The sequence below is a fragment of the Chamaea fasciata genome, unplaced genomic scaffold (assembly GCF_029207755.1).
Source record: "Chamaea fasciata isolate MVZ Bird 193981 ecotype frontalis unplaced genomic scaffold, bChaFas1.0.hap1 SCAF_5, whole genome shotgun sequence".
NCBI classification, from domain to species: Eukaryota; Metazoa; Chordata; class Aves; order Passeriformes; family Sylviidae; genus Chamaea; species Chamaea fasciata.
Genome location: NW_027094090.1, coordinates 46722743 through 46740101, shown reverse-complemented (window position 1 = coordinate 46740101; position 17359 = coordinate 46722743). Strand labels below are relative to the sequence as shown.

Here is a 17359-nt window from a genome sequence, read left to right as displayed (position 1 = left end):
TATAAATCCTAATTAATGTGATTATACATTTATATATTCAAACCACAATGAAACCCTTGTGATCACAGAATCAGGCCTTAAAATTGCTATTTATATCAGACTCTTTCAATAAGAAAAGCTGTAGTTACAGAGTCCTTAATAATTTTATGCATATGTTCAATTCTGTGTCCTGCTGACAATATTGGAGGAGACATCATTTTACATCCTGAAAATAACAAACTATGCAAATTACATTTTCAAGCTAAAATATACTGTTTGTTTCTGTGGAGGACTTTCTTGAAATGACAGGTCTTCATAAGGATTTTTTTCTTTCTTTTGGAAGAGCAAATCAGACCCCGAATGAAATTTCTATCAATTTTTAAGATTTTAAAATTGCTTCATTAGCTAATAAAAACACAAAAATATCTGTAGAACTGTTACTGACGGGGACTAAAACAAATAATTTGTGAAATCAACAAGGATCTTTCCACTGCCTTAAATGTACCATAGGCTTGGTATAATAAACACTCTCTAAAAACATAACATTAGAATCCTGCCTAACACAGTGTTATTTTGCCATTGCTTCTATTGCTTCTCGTGAACACATGGGAGAGTGCCACTGACCCCAGTGGGGGAACGGTGAGGAATCCTAACATATTTGCCTACCTACACCAATTACTAAACTAAAACAGGAACACGGGGTTACAATTTAATTTTCACATATGCACATATCAAACGGTGCGTTTGTCAAGGATGTACCTATGAGGTGGCCAGCACTGAGTATTTCCAGTACTGCTTGAAAGAACCCAAAATGCATGAGGAATGATTAATTTCGGTGCCCGGAAAAGTCACTCAATTTAAAAGGTTTCTGTAAAAGAACCGGGAGCTCCAGAAGGGCTGACTGGACGTGATACCAATTCAGTTATAAACTCCTATCCTTGGGAACACTGAGAAGCCGCGACCCTGGCGTGCGGCAGGTGTCCGGCAGTCCCGGCTGCCCGATTCGCTCCTGACCTCCGCGGGCCCAGGTTTTCCTGTCTGCCCGCACCGCTTCGCGCAGCGCTGTCCGTGCGGGGCTCCCGCCGCGTCCCCGGATGGGCAGGGATCGCTGCCGGCGCGCCCGCCTCGCACGCACACGGGCGCGCGTTGTGACACGGGCCCCTCTTCCCGCCCGCACCTGCTGACAATTCGCCCCGCGGGCGGGTGCGTGTCCCTCAGCGCCCGCCGCAGGAGCCCGCCCTCTGCTCCCACCGCTCCTTGCCCTCAGCCCCCCGCGCCCCGGCACGCCGTGCTCAGCGCGGGCAGCCAGCGCTGCCCCGAGGCCGCTCGGAGCCGCCGCGGGGGGCGCGGCCGACGCACCTGGCGGGCGGGGGGCGGGCGGCGCTGCCGGCACCGCAGTGGAGCGCGGGGCGGCGGAGCGCCGGGGCGGGCGGAGGGGGCGCTGCGCCCGGGCAGCCACTGGGAGCGCGCCAGCCGCGTCTCCTCAGCAACGGGCCTGGCACGGCAGGGCTGCGCCTCCTCCCTCCGCCCGCTCCTCCCCGCTTCCGTCCGTCTGTCCGTCCATCCATCCATCCATCCATCTGTGAGGGTCGTTATCCCTGCCGGCCCGTCCGGCCACAGGGGCCGAGGCTGCCCGCTCCCCCCGCCCCATCCTCCCGGCCGGGGCTGTGTGTGCATGGGAGTGGGGGGGAGGTTCTTTATTGGCCTCGTCCTCTCTTTCTCCCTCCCTCCCCCCTTCTTCCACACTCCACCCAGAAATGATCCAGTGAAACTAGGAGGAGGTGATTCTCCTCCTCCCTCCTGCTGCTGCTCCTGCTGGTCTGGAAGGGACTGCAGGAATCTCTGCTGTGCTCTGCTCTGAGGCAGGGTCTGGGGAGGGGAGACCGCTCTGTGGAGGGAGGGGGCCGCTGTGGCCTGGGGTGCAGCTCTCCCGTGGGGGGCTGCTTGGTTCCCGACCATGGGGAAGGACCAGGAACTGCTGGAAGCCGCTCGCACTGGGAATGTGGCTCTGGTGGAGAAACTCCTCTCTGGGAGGAAAGGAGGGATCCTGGGCAGTGGATCTGGAGCTATTCCCTTATCCAGCTTATTGAGGTAGGGACAGCGTTCCCCATCAAATGCTGGGGATATTAACCTGTTCTTCCCTATCATCATTATCATCGCCCCTCTCATCTTCATCTCCATTTCCACATTCTTCATAGTAACAATAAATCGTTCACTCTCTCGCCAAGTACAAGCATGCCAGGGTTTAAAGTCACAGGCAGTCATTTTATTAATATAGTGGTACTGAATTTCCTGCCTTCAATGCGTCTGCAGGGTCCTTGTTCATTCTGTTACTAGCTGTGGTGCATAACTTATGTTTTGACTGCTGAGCTAATACATACAATGTATTAATTACCCTTCCTTTGATATTTCTATCTTCAAATTGCTACTCTAATCACAGATGGAAGTGTTTATCACAGACGAGGCTATCTTTGCAGAATTCGGTGTAAAAATACATTGCTTCACCCCAAACCCTCATCCATAGCTGCTACCCTCGCTTGCAGAAGAAATTAGGCATGCCATCGTAATAAGCCTACAAAACAAAGAAAGGGAATCTTTCTGTATTTGTGGGAGATCATCGAGGCAGAGGAGGTGTAAAACTTAGGGAGCAGGTTAGGTAAGAGCGGCATTACTTTCAAGGTACCTGGATCTAATGGAGTGAAACTGGGTTACTGGCCGTGTTGGGTGATAGGGCTTAACTTCAGTCGTTAGTTGTATCTCCTGTGATCTACAGCGTAGCTGTGATCGTAAGTTTCATCATGCTCTTAAGTCAGAGCATTGTCACAATCATTTATGGCATTTGGCTGTATTCAGAACAGAGAAGGTCTGCAGCACACAATCCAGTGCTAGTATTCAACACTAAACTAGGCATAGCAAAAGAAGACAAAATTAACTGAAACACTGTTGACCTAGAACTTGAATAAATTGGGAGTTTGGTTTGGTTTTTTGTTCCTTAAAGAAAGAAAAGGCCTAACACAATGGAAACTGATTAAATGAAAATATATTTATGATTCTGTTGCCAGTGCCTTCTTGTCAAGGTATTTATATTCTCTCTAAGTTCCCTATCAGGGAAAATTAAATGTTAACTCTCCAAATTATACTGTGTAAACTCTTTTATAAAATCTTGCTATTTTAAAGCTAGGTTTAGCGCTGTAAACAACAATAGTTCAGGTATTCAGAGTTTACCAAAGTTCTGTGGTGCCAGTTCAATTAGCTATTGCACCGCTGTTGAATTACTAGTCCATTGACCAAAATCAAAACGCACCATGTGATTGCTTTTTGTACTGTACTCGAATAGGCTGCTTAGGAAGAAGTGTACCAGACAGTCAGTTGAATTTGAAATATGATACCCACTTCTCTAAGTACAGAAGTAAGTTCACTTTGGTACAATGACTAGCCATTTATAATCTAGTTCTAATGCATGGTTTGTGTAGTGCTTTCTCCAGGGCTAGTGCCTGTGCTGTATTCTTGCACTATTAATTTCACGTTGTATATCATGAGTTCTGTATATCCAGAGGGGGTGTATTTGCTTGTGCTTGCCTTCCTTTATTAAACAGCATTGTTGTATGTTGTGTACACAGAACACATGAACCATGGGTTTTGTATATACAGATGGATCATCACAGTCCTTGTTTGTTACTCAGGTTTGAAGAATTTTAGGTTGTAAAGTCAACTGTTTGTTTGTTTGTTTTTTCCTGGAAGTGCACTTAGCTTGAAGAGAAGTAAAGCTGAGTAAAACATATAGTATTTAATATATGGCATTTCTTACTAATGTTAACAAGGGTGTCTATGGCTTCTGTAAATGCAGCTTCAAAAATTAAGAGTGAACTTTCAGCTGTACACTGCATCCAGCTGTATGATGAAATATTTCTAATTAAGAATTCAGTAATGGTGTTGCTTAAATGTTCACAATCTAACACACTATGGAACATAAGACTTTTTGGAGGGTTCAGCAGGAACCAAGGCAGAAACTACTATGCATTATAGTAGATGCTTTTCAAGAAAGAATTATGTGTGACAGGTATTTTGACATAGTTTTTTGTTGGGTTTTTTTGGTTGGGTTTTTTTTTGGTGATTTTTTGGTTGGTTTGGTTGTGGGTTTTTTTGTTTTGTTTTGGGTTTTTTGTTTGTTTGTTTTTTGTTTTGTTTTTTTGTGTTTTTTTTTAATTGGAGATGTTCCATGATCTAACTGATGTCATTAATTATGGATTAAGTCCGTAATGACATGCAAGATTAAGGTTGGATCTATCTTGGTACAGGAAACATGGAAACAATATGAGAGTCATATGAACATCCTGATCTTGTTTGGGAAATTAACACTTACTGAAAACAGCAAAGTTGTTGTAGAGCCATACTTGTACAGTGTGAAAGTTTGAATTTGAGGGGGATCCAAGATTTTTTTAAAATAGAAAACCTGAAGAAGTTCACTAGTAGAGCCGTATTGGTATTTTTGCATGTAGTTTATTAGAATGAAAACTTTTAAAAGTTGTTTTAAAAAAGGCAACAGAGAAAAATACAGGGAGATAATTTTCTTAATTTTATTTAATTTTTAGGAGTTATTTGGCCGTAACTCTTGCTGTTTTGTTGTTCATAATTATTGATCAGTTTCTAAAATGGTGCCCCAGGACTGTATGTGTCCCACTGTGTTGAGAAAGGTCAGTGTTGCTTTCTTTCTCCTTTTGGCAGTGCTGTTTCTAGTTAGGTTGGAAAAGTCCGGTTCTTTCAGCATGCATATGGACTAATGCTGTGCCTGATATGTTGGTCTAGGTAGTAGGAGTGTATTGTCCCTCTGGATTTCTTCAGTGCTGGAGACAACTCAGTTTATGTGGCTGAACTCTATGGCTAGACACCCTTTTTGGTGGAAATTTGCTTTACAGTAATTATGTGCCCCATAAATGAAATTTAATATTCATAAATTGACAAATACACATTGATTGTTATCTGAACCAATGCACAAACTATCTGATCTCTGATGTACTATTTACATAATAACTCTTTTCTTAACAATTAATGTATTTTATGGTACTTGGGGGGAAAATAGGGGAAATTTGTGTATGGGTATTCTATTGTTGTACCTATTTGTTGCTGGTAATTGCAGACTAAATTAAATAATTTTTAAAGGCCTGACTTCTAACTCCTAAGACATTAAATTATGACAACACTTCAGGAAAACAGCTCTGTTCTGGAATGCCATTTAAGCACACATATAAATGTATGACTGATTTCCTGCAAGAGTTTTAACACGTGCTTAGAGTATGTGCAAAGTGCATAAAAATGATGTATGCTTAATTAAGACCTCATATGCACCCAGATATCTGTAATACTTACTACATAATACCTCATGCCCAAATTGGTTTATCTAAAACAATGACAACAAATCAGTGATTGACTGTGTGGACTCTGTAACTCCTTTCAGCTCAGGAGAAGCTTTGGAAGGCTGATCTGGGTCAGTTTGTGCCCCCTGCCTCAATCTTCATAGTTTGCTCTTTATTATAGAGATTGCGGGTGAATATAGTGAAGGTGAATTCCTCAAGTGCAAAGATCAGCATAAGACATAGCAATATACTAGAGCAAGTAGCCCTGATGTAATTTAGTTGCTTAAACTTGGATACTTTAGGTGCACTGGTGTTTTCTGAATGGGCTGATGGACTTTGACAAAGAACCAGGAACTCTGGAGATACATCTAAATTCCCTAGTGTGATACACTAGGACATCTAAAGCTGTGTTACGTATTTTGCCTATGGTCTCTAACCCAAAATATTAGTGCAGGGCAGGAGTGTCTTCTTTTACTGTGTTGGACACGTCATAAAACATTCCAAGTTTAGAAGACTTAAGTCTAAATTTAGTTTTTCTGTTTCTTTGTGGATTCCACTGCCTGGAATTGTCATACATCATTATGTTAAATATGTTTCGTATTAAAAAAAAGTTTTTATGTTTAGAATTAGGGAATTTTTTTCCAGATTGCAAATAGAGTTTTCACATATTTTAATGTGATTTCACTAGCTCTTATATTATTTCAGTGTAAACACAAAAACTTGGCAGTAAAATCCCACAGTCTCTCTAACAGAATGTATCATTTAATTTCTGTGTCCCAAATCCTTAAATGCGTATTAAAGGATTTAACACATAAAAAGAGTAATAGAGTGTCTCTAACAAACCTGGTATTTTTAATTTACGTAATTTGATTATCTCTGTATACATAGCATGTTTTAATTGACTGACCAGTTTTTCATTGTTGGATAGCATCAGCTTTCTTTCAAAGAGTTTTTAGGAAAAATAACTTTGAAGGTTTTAATGTGTTTCAGAGACCTCATTTTGCCACATGTAGCTGTGCATATGCCTATTTGTTCTGTGTTACTAGCAGGAGTGGATAGTTTTTGATTGTATGTTATTTTTTAGTCTTTTTAAACTGCACATGTTAAAAGAGCTTTGGATTTTTAACAGAATTGCATATTAATTAATATGAACTGGCACAGCGTAGGGATGGCCCTATTTTGCTCTTTGTTGGCTGCTGCCATTACACAGCATGAGAGGGTGGAGCAGCCTGCCTGGAGCTGGTTTTTTCCCCTTCCACACTTGGCAGTGTGGCAGGGAATGGCTTCGTTCTTTGCTCAGCCTTACTTAGCACAGCTACACCATGTATAGGCCTGGCCCAAGTTATTTCTCCTCTAAAGTGTAAAAAACACGGCAAGCAGATTGTCAGTCTGGGAGTTGCAATCTGTTTCCTCATCTGTTTCTCAGAGCAGTATCTTGCTTGCAGCAAAGCCACAGTTTAGCCTGATGGCCTCAGTGCGTGCTGAAAACCCCACATCCTCTTCTGTCCTTGTGCAGAGTCCTCTGATTCATTCAGCTTCCTTTGCAAAAACAGATCACACTTGGTAGGCCTTGTAGACCAGGAGGTATTTAAAATGTTGAAATACTTTATGAATCTTTACTTAACAGTTTTAAAGCTTTTCATGTTATAATTTAAGTAACAAATGGCTCAACAAGAATAAGGGGACGACTTCTGTTAATTATTGCAACTAGCATTGTTTAAAGTGAGGGGAGCTTTCTCGTGTTTGTTTATAAGGAGAGTGTATTTATGTGAGGCTTGCAGTACTAGAATTCTGGACTCACAAAGTTCCAAGGTATTTATTTCAGACCATGAGCACAAGTAATAAAATGAAAAGTATATATTATATGGTTCAATGGGGCATCCAGTTAGTCTATATTTATTTCTAATTTTAGTTATACGACTTTTAATTAATGGAGGGGTTTGTACCGATGTCCTAAGCAGAGACCAGCATTCCCAGATTTCCCAATTACCTTCTTTATCCTGTTAGAATAGGTAACCTAATTCTTTTGAGGACATATTTAATCTTTCTTCTTTCAGCCTTTCAGTATGGAATGCAAACTAAAAATCAGGACAACAGTAATTTATGCTTTTTGGTATTAGTGATAGTTGATTGCTGCCTTTACTCTGTTTGTTTGTCCTTTCAAATGTGTGAGCTTCTCTTAGCCTTCCTTTTGTTATCATCTATCCTTCTTAGATTTATTTTTATTATTGTTTTTGATAAATGCTTTCAATCAAAGTTCATACAACATTTTATCTATTGAATTCCTTAGATTTCTTCTCTAGTTTGAAATATTTACAATATGCAAAGGTAGCAATATAACAATATCCAGGACATCTGATAGATGGTTAAGGGCAAGGCAATTCTCAAAGTCTGTGTAATCAGTCTTCCCTAGGAATTCAGTATGATCCCAGATTCAAGCTCTACAGTTAAACTCTATGGATAAACCTCTCAATTCTCCTTACCCCAGAAATAGTTTTCTGAGTATTTGTCAAGTGTTCTATTAATTTTCTAAAATGTTAGACCAAATGCAAAAAATGACCAGCAAGAACTCTAGATCTAGTGTAAAATCTACCGAGGTAATTTTATCTGCTCATAAATAGGATCAAGATATGGTAACTGTACTGGAGGAACTGGTGGATTTTATGATGGAATCAAGCAGACTTGTAAGGGAAATTTGACAAACATGTTAAAAGTAGAAGTTAAGGAAAAACCTTCAGAAGGTTGAAGTGTTTGTAACTTAAAACAGTACTTTTAGAATTCTTGTAGAATTCTTAGCCACTAGATGGCTAGTGTCTAATTCCGCAGAGGACCCTATAAAGTCATTGTGATCACTCTGTTTTCCCTCTTGTCTAATATTTATAATTTTAGAGGTTTGGCAATTCAGTAGAATTAATGCTGCTTTGTAATTTTTGACATTGACATGACATTACTGTTTTCAAATAGTAATGTTATAGTAGAACTAAGAGGGGAAATAAATGAAAGGGAATTAAGGATCGTGTTATCTGAAATGTCTGCTATCTTGTGAAGGTTGGAAATGTTACGAAGAGAAAATGTAGATGGTTTTAGGGCAGGTGTTTTCACAGTCCCTGCAGTAGGGATCCAGGACAAAGCCATGTTTCCAAAACTCTACCGGTAGATTATTTTATTTACCTCAATTTCAGTTTGTATGAGTATTCATGGATGAGCTGCTAAGGAGTGCTTACAGCTCTAGGCCATTTTTTTTTTCCTGACAAAGGCACTAGTTGAAGCATCCTATAAATTGCTTTAATTTATGCTACTAGTATGTAATCTGTAAGGGACAGTGTAATGTAGAGTGCAGTTACAGCACCTTTTCTTAAGTAACCTTAGTCTGCTCGACTGGGGAGGTGACAGATACAAGAGTTCCACAGCAGGAATTCCCTTCTGCCATGGAATTTCTATGCTGGCCACTTCCAATTAGAGTACACATCCTAATCCTATACAAATACTTCAAAGTTAAATATATTGACAGCTTTTAATGTTAAATGTGTAAGGCACAGTTAGTAGCATTAATTTCTGCCTACTGATATGACATTTTCGTGTCTGTGGACCCTTTTTTTAGTCTTCTAGCCTTTATTGGAAGACTATTTTTTAATTACTTTTTCCTAGTGACAGTATTTTCAATATGATCATTTGGCATTAAGAAGTGATACAATTGTTATGCACCTCACTTAACATCTATGAATTTCTAATAATGTACAGGTACCTACCATAAGAAAGGTTCTGTGAGATACAATTCCACAAGGTTATGCTTTTATTATAATCATTTAACACTGTTTCCTGTGTAAGGCATGTACATTTTCAAAAGCAAGAAAAAAAATGTTCAAAATGATATCTTGAGTGCAATTTAGTTCCCTTTTTAAAACAGCCAGTGGCGGCTATGTTTCTTATAGGTGTTGATGTCAGTACTAGGTGTCTAAGTTCCTATTACAGACAGTGGAGATCTAGTTAGTTAGGGGGCATAGACAGTGACTGAGCTCACCTCAAGGTGGATATTGAAGGATTTTATTTCAAGATGAAACACTTCCCTAATTTAAATAATTTTTTAGGTAAACTTTAAAGAACAGGAAAACAATTGTAATTGAAAGTATATGTAGAATATATTAAAAATGGCTACTTAATAGGTAGGTTGAAGCTAAATTTGGGTAGAATTTCTTTCCATCTGTTGTATATCTGCTTTGGATTAATTCAGAAGCAGTAGACAGTAGTACTAATCAGTAATCAGTAGATTAACTGGCCAAGAAGCAGAATTCTGGATGGTTGAAGTTAGAGATACATGAAAATTGCTTAAAATGCTTGATGTTGCATCACATGAGGTTTCTTGAAAATGCACCAAGTGTATAAGAAACAAATTAGAAAACATTAGCTGGAGATGAAACTTAGGAAGATAGAAAAGGCAAAAGTAAATACGTTGACATCAAAAGAAAATATGGACTCAGTGCTTGGTGGGGCAGAAGACCTAGTCACAGAGCTTATGGAAAAGGCAATGACTTGTTGTCTTTTCTGATTTGATTGTTAGGCTGTAAAGTTTGATTTGCTAGCTTTTGAAAGAGTCCCCGCAGTAGAGAAAGATCAGGGGAACATTTACATTCGAGGAACCAATATTACTTTGAGGCCACTGTTAATTTTTGGATTGTTGTGTCAAACATGGGAAGTTTCTGATGACTGAAAAAAGAAAATTTCATGCCCATGTTTAGGAAAAGGAAAAGGAAGAGGAAGGCTCTGGGGTCACCCACTCATCAGTCTATCTTAAGTCCTAGAGAAAGTTTCAGAGCATATCCTCATGGATGTCATTTCTGCTCTCACAAAGGATAAGAACACAACTGAGAACAGCATGGATTTACAAAGCTTAAATCATACCTGACCAGCCTTAATTGCTTTTTTCAATGTGAAAACTGCATCTGTGGACAAGGGGAACACGATGGTGTTTTACCTCAGAGCAGTCTTAGTCAAAATGATGAACTATGAACTGAAAAAGAGGATGATTAGATGGGTTGAAACTTGGCTGGTCTGTGAGAGGGTTTGATCAACAATACGAAGTCCAGCTGCTGGTATCTACTAGAGGGTTTCCTCAGGATTCAAGGCCCAGTACTGATTGCAGTGTATCACATATAGCAGGTTTGTAGATGACACCAAACTGCGGAAAAAACATTCATATGTAGAATTGCTGTAAGGAGGAACCTGGACAGGCTGGAGAAATGGGCTCATTGGAGCCATATGAAATTCAGGCAAAAACATTTAGTCCTTCAGCTGGGAGTGAATAGCCACCACAGGCTCTTGTGCTGGAGCTGGACGGGATTTTTTTGTGTTGTATTTCTTTTTCTGACATGTTAGTCTTTACAAAACCACAATTATCCCATTTAGTCTTTGAGTTTATACATTAGTATCTTCTTTCTCCTGTAGGAATTGTATGATTTGTATGTGGATTTTCTCCTAATCCTTCATAGCCTGGACAAATGGTGAAATAGGTTAAGTTGTTAAATATTCACACTGTCATAGTATGAGAAGTGTCCTGGAAATAGATGGCTTTTAGAGAAAGTAAGAAAAAAGAAGAGTTTTGTTAATCAGAATTGGGACTGTCTTTTGTATTAGGTATTTTCCCACTGCATATTGCTTGAATTTTAAACCTTCATGATAAAACTTTCCAGTATAGTTTTTACTAGTATTCTGAGAGTTAACTCTTGAGTTTAATGTCTTCCATGCTTACTTACTGACTTGTCAGGGTCATTGTTTTCTATTTTTAGATGTCATTCAATATAAATAGTGAATCTCTAGGTTATTTTTGCAAATTAACATCCCCAGGATATTCATATTAGCAGTTTGACCCCAGAATCTCAATTAAGTCATTGGTATGATTTCTTAAAAACATAATTTGCACTTGTTTTTAGTTTTCAGCTTTCTCAAGTAATTATTTATCCACTTCCATGTCCTTCTTGTCATCTGGATAGTTGATTTCTCAAAATATGCTTGTAAGTGATTTGCAATCACCCTGCTTCCTGTTTTGTGCACATTTATTGCGGAGCAGTATCTTACATAACCAAGTGGTAGATCTGCCAGGGATCTTCTCAAATAATGCACACAAGTAATGCTTCAGAGAACCAAATAAATCATTTGTGGAAATAAAACATATGGCATGTAGTATACGTACATGTTACAAATCTGTTGTCAGCCTGTCACAGAAGTTAAATCTATCCTCTCTATTCCTACTTTCATATAGACTCTATGAGTCTTGATTTCAGAGGGAGAGGAGTCTTGTCATAGGCAGAAAATGAAACCTCTAAAGGTATGGAATAGGCATATGTTCTGGGTGAGGAGATGAGGGTAGAAGACAGGTGGAGACCAGAATCTAGGTATTTGGACTGGTTTGGCAAGAAGGCTATATGTAAAACTCTGAAAAGGCTGGAATGATAGAAATGGTTGATAAAGGAAATGGGTAGAAGAACTGAGATTAGGAATAAGAACTGAGACTGACAATGGCAGTTAGCAGTGCTGAAGACAATGAGAGAAGTTTAGGAGATGAGCTACGAGGAACAGGGCAGAATAAATAAAGATTCATTCAGTAGAATTGAAAGAAAATGCACATGCATTGAAATATAGTTTTCATTCAAAGCCTAACATTTTCATATTTCCTTGCTATATTTCTGAAATGCATTTGAAAGCTGTCTCCTTTTCTTTTAGTGCTAAAATAAATTGCTATAATAGTGGTTAATAAAGGGCCACCAGTCATACCATTAGTTTAAGAGGAAAAAATGGTTGTGATAAATCATCTAGTAAAGTTTTACCAAGATGACACTACAGGGTGAAATTTAAGGAGTTTTAGTTTGCTTTTTTTATGAATGACAAAATTAAGGTTGCCAGTGAAGTTTTTTATGTATCCCACTGAATGCAGGGATTACATGGGTTTTTTTTAATGACACAATCTGTAGTCTTTTCCTCACTTGCGGCCCAGGATAGACAGTGCTCATAGCAGTTATTCAGCATTTTTAACTTCCTACTCAGTGTTTAGCCCTGAGTGTCATTTTCTGCACACAATTCAAACTCTTCTCTAGAAAAAGAATGATTATTTGTCTCCTAGGCATTTTTTTGGTGATGTTTGTCACTATGGCATCTGATTGCTTCACAGCATTAATGAGTTTACTGTCCCTTCAGTGACTGGGTAAGGGTTTTAATATCTGCACTTAAAAATGCTGACTGAAGCACTCTTAGATTATGGCGAGAAGTGTATGTTGAATTGGTGTTTCCTTCTGGTGACTTCAATGAGCTCATTTTTCACAGGATTAATATAGTTAGTGTAAAATTATAGGAGTGGCTCTTCGTGGTCAGAATGAATGTCTGTCTAGCAAAGTAGTCTTCTCCAGTTTTGACTGGGAGTTAAGAACCTATTCTTAGAAGAATATAGTGGCAAACACATAGTATGTAACAATTTCTCCAGTTTACTCTCATAGCTTTTAGCTATTTACAGCAGCGTTCTACAACAGATGTATTATCTTTGTATTAAGTAACTCCAGTGGATTTTTGTCTTCCATGCATTTGTTAAATTGGCCTTTGAAGCAATGCAAATTTTTGGCATTCATGGCATCTCACAGCAAGGGTTTCACATCTTAATGAGGTATTATGTGAAAAACATTCTCTGTAAATTATGTAGCATTTTATGCGTTCAAATGTATAAAGATCTGTTCAGATATTCAGAGGTTTGTTTCTGGAGAACAGACATGGTCAGAATTCAGTTCTGTGGTGCAGCATTAAACTGCTGTTCCTGTTCTTATCTTTAATTGATTTAATAAATAACAATGCATGTTTTAATACCTTTAATTTTCGAAAAGGAGGTTTTATTCAATCATCCCTATTTAGGGGATAGGCCTTCAGCTGTTCCAAGATCACCATTCATTGCACAATAAAAGGAAATCATGATTATGGCTAATACCTATGTGTTAGTAGGATGACTGAGAGCCAGAACTCTCTTCTTTGCCTTTGCAATCTCAACAATTTTTAATACATTCTTTTTGTATATATAGTTATGTATATGTTTCCGCAGAAATATATGTATTTTTTTCCAGAGAAAAATATATTTCTTTTCAGATTGTAAATATGGACTACCCATATGGTGGTGAACAGAACATAAAGAAATTTGAGATACCTCTAAGAAGTTACAAAAAATTACAATTCCTGATGTGTATTAATATCTTTATGAGACATTCTGTAGAATTTAGGATGCTGGAGGATTTTTTTTCCTTTATTTTTTTCTACAGTGACTAATGATACTCATTTGAACAAGGTTCCCATTATATTACCTGAAACAGCAAAAGTGAGGCAAGAAAAATCAAACTTTAATTGTTGAAATTAAAGTGTTAAGATGAAATGAAAGAGCTGTGTGTAGGGAAGAGATGTTATTTTCCTATCTTTGAAAGAGCTGTGTGTAGGGAAGAGATGTTATTTTCCTATCTTTGCTTGTGGGAAAGAGTTACTGAGGAAACAGCAAGGTCATTATCCAGTGATGAAACACTTCCTCTTATGCCCCAGAAAGATAGCTTGAGGCATAAATGGGATGTGTATCATTTTCCCACTTAAACTGTGAACCAGAACTAATGAGTTACTTCAGAAGAGAAGCCATTCCTGGTCCGTGGTACTTACTGCTTAACCAAAAAAAGAGAAGATTCAGCACTGAGCATCCATGTCTCTGTCATTCAAGCAAGAAAGAGTTACACAGGCATAAATGTCATAAAAGGAGTAAAAGCAGCAGAAATCTTGTCATGTGTCTCCAGGTCATGGATAGTTTTTGCTATGTCATGAACGGTTGCAATATTTGCTCTCCTTCTTTTGCTTTAAAGCTCAACAGGTTGTAACAGGGCACAGACTGAGGAAATAAGTCTTGAGAGAAGCAAGTGAGGTTGTTTAGAAGTGTCTGCTTTTTAAAATGCCAAGGGAACATCCTCCTTGTTAGGCTGCCTATTTCAGTAGACAACCTCCAGGGAATAAATCAGCTAATTATAATGGTGGTAAGAGATAAAGAGATTTCTTTCCCTTTCCTCAGTAACTAAATATTATTTTCATAGGATTTTTTTATCATCATCGTCGTCATCATCATCATCATCATCATCATCATCATCATCATCATCGTCATCCCTTCTTTTTCCACTATAATTGTGATGCCCAGCTTGAAAAGGGGGAAAAAATTAGGATATAAAGAATCCTGAGGTTGCTTATGCCAGCCTTGAAAAAGAGAACTTTGCTGCAGATATTCACCTCAAGGCCAGGGAGTCCATACGAAAAAAAAAAAAATCTAGGTTAATGACTTTGGAGAATGCAGAAGGCACTAGGCTGGAAATGGCATGGAAAAATTGAACATAAAGCAGAATTTATTGGGTAGTTTGAAAGAACAGACACAGTGCTGATGAAAAGTGTGAGATCAGGAGTACAGGACTGATTTACAAAGTAGGGCATGTTAATTTCCTGGACAAAATGGTAGAGGTCCATTTTCAGAAACTTCCTCAAAGACTGATGAAAACTTAAGAAGTGGCAAATAAATTTATTTAGAGAGTGACAAGAAAATACATGGAGGTGGTTGGATGTTGTCTGGTCTTTGCCCAAGAGACCCATAGCACATGTGGATGAATTTGCTTAGCTACTTAGAAAAATGCCAAAGTCAAACCCACTATCTCTGAAAAATGGCAGAAGGAAGGAACTCAGTCCTTTTGTGGTATTTCTGTTTAACTATGTTTTTGGCTTAAAAAAAAAAAAAAACTTGGTCAAGAATCATAAAACAGGCCTCAGGATTATTTTTAAAGGATGGAGCCAGAATGTCTAGACTTCTTTCTTTGAAAGTTTACTACTTTGGCTAGTGTTCATTGTAGTTAATTACCCAAATCTCCTTTGAAAGTATGACTTTGTTAAATTACACAAGATATCACCATATCTGAGTGTCACAGTTCCTAAAGACGAGTTAAGAACAGTTATTGCAGAAGGTCAGCTCATAATGTGTATCTCTCTTGATGAGTTTCATTTGACTTGTGAGTTGCTGTAGCACTGTCAGTAATTCCAGCAACTGTCATACAGCACGAATTATTGCAGTCTTCTGGGATTCTTGGAAAAGTCCAGAATACAGCTGAGATCTTCCCGAGGAAAATGAACCTTTTGGTAAAACTGACAATTCATTATATTCCTGGAAAGTTGGGTCTTTGAGGATTTTCTTTCTCAGTTCCATAGAAAGCAGTCTATATACCAGATTCATTTCACAGTATTGCACTACCAAAATTACTGGGCTTCAGATGAACCTTGGGTAAAGCATACAGAACTAACCAAAGGATGGCTTGATTTTGACTGTAACTATAAGGCAGATGCTACCTTTCAAAGCAGTTGAATTGACACTCACATAGGGAGTTGTCAGGAACTATTTCAAATTTACCATAGCAGCAAAGGAGGCTATTCTGACTGTGTTAGTACTGCTCAGGGCATACTTCTAATCATCCGCAATTTTAGTCACACAGACTAACATTCAGATCATCACAGGCAAATGCAGTATAATTTTGATAACAAATCGCTTTCCCTTTGTTTCTCCATTAGGGTACATTATTACACATCTAAGCATCCAGAACTTGACAATAATATGAATGATTAAAATAGTTGTTTTTCATTTAAAGTTGGTATTTAAACCACTTTTGATTCACATATGAACAATTACTTTCTTTCTAAAGATATTTTAACTTTAGTTTTCATGGGCATCATGCAAAGAGTTTTTAGCTAGATTTGAAAATGCTTAGAAACCTGGTAACAAACACCTGGGACTAAGATTAGAGATTTGTGACCCATTTTAAAAATTGTCAGAAAAGGAAAAAGTAGCCTGACTTTAACTTCTCATTTGAAGTGTAATATGTCTCTTAATTTGGTATTGTGCTGCTGTGCTGAAGTTGGTCATATGTAATATAGTATCTGATTTTTCCATCATTTTCCAGTGGTTGTGTTTTGAGCAGATTTTTGGGTGAGTAAGCATATGGTCTGAATAGCAATTACAGTATGCAAAGAGAAGTTTGCCTTGTATCCCTTCAGATGGATGGATTCTCAGGTTTAAGCTGGGATCATTTAACATAACAGCTGAAGACTTGCACACCTAAACATTAGTTCACATTCCAAATGAAGAAAATGCATTTTGGCTAACAGCAATGTGTTCTGTAACTAGACACCACATTATTGATATTTTGTAAATGCATGTTACTGCACTAAATATTACACATCTCCAATTCTGTTAGTGCTTTGATCATTAGATTCTCTTTTCCAATTGAAACACTGTGAAGTTGTGTTTATGTGTTGCGCTGTTAATCAATAGCGAGCTAGCCAATCAGTTTCTCAATAGGTTGATATTTTTCACTACAGCTTAGAAACATAAATGTAAATAATTGTTCACTTTATCTTCACCCATCTTTTTTTTTTTCTTTTTCTTTTTTTTTTTTTTTCTGTTATGGGATGTTACTTCAGTGCTAATGAGACAGGGCTGAGTATCACCGTTCTCCAGAAAATAATGCAAGTGGGAGAAAACATACTGAAGACATTTTGGAAATAAATTTGAGTTATGTCTTGCTGATATAGGGAACCTTGAAAAATCTTGAAATGAGCTCAGTCACAGTTAGGTAGTTATGGGTCTATTTTATAGATCTATGCTTCAGTGTAAAGTTCCTTTCCTTAGAGGCATGCATCAATGAAATGATGATGTCGAAGGTACATGTCCTTTTCCCTCCCAATCAATATCTTTTTTTTTTCAAGAAAGTAGAGGTGTCTGTTTGTATGTCTGTAGTTGTGCATGAATGTTTCACATAGCTCTGAAGAGCAGCTGGCAGTAAAATTAAACTGAATAATTATTTTTTTTTTAAACCAGCTTCAGTTGAAAAATTCCAGCTCTTCTTGTGGTAGTTTTTATGATACTTGTTGTGATCTAAGTTTCTGACCACAGAAACAGCATGGAGTGTAACAGAGCCTAAAACAGTAGTTAAGCTGAT

General features: G+C 38.2%; 1 protein-coding gene across 3 annotated transcripts in view; it reads left to right on the top strand.

Annotated features, from left to right (window-relative positions):
* Nucleotides 1-1936: 1936 nt before the first annotated feature.
* Nucleotides 1937-17359, top strand: part of ANKS1B (ankyrin repeat and sterile alpha motif domain containing 1B) — a 413998-nt gene continuing 398575 nt past the window's right edge. For all 3 annotated transcript variants that reach the window (XM_066183438.1, XM_066183439.1, XM_066183437.1), the window contains exon 1: nucleotides 1937-2070. In XM_066183438.1, the coding sequence (XP_066039535.1) occupies nucleotides 1937-2070 (134 nt within the window). The remainder of the gene's footprint in view (nucleotides 2071-17359) is intronic.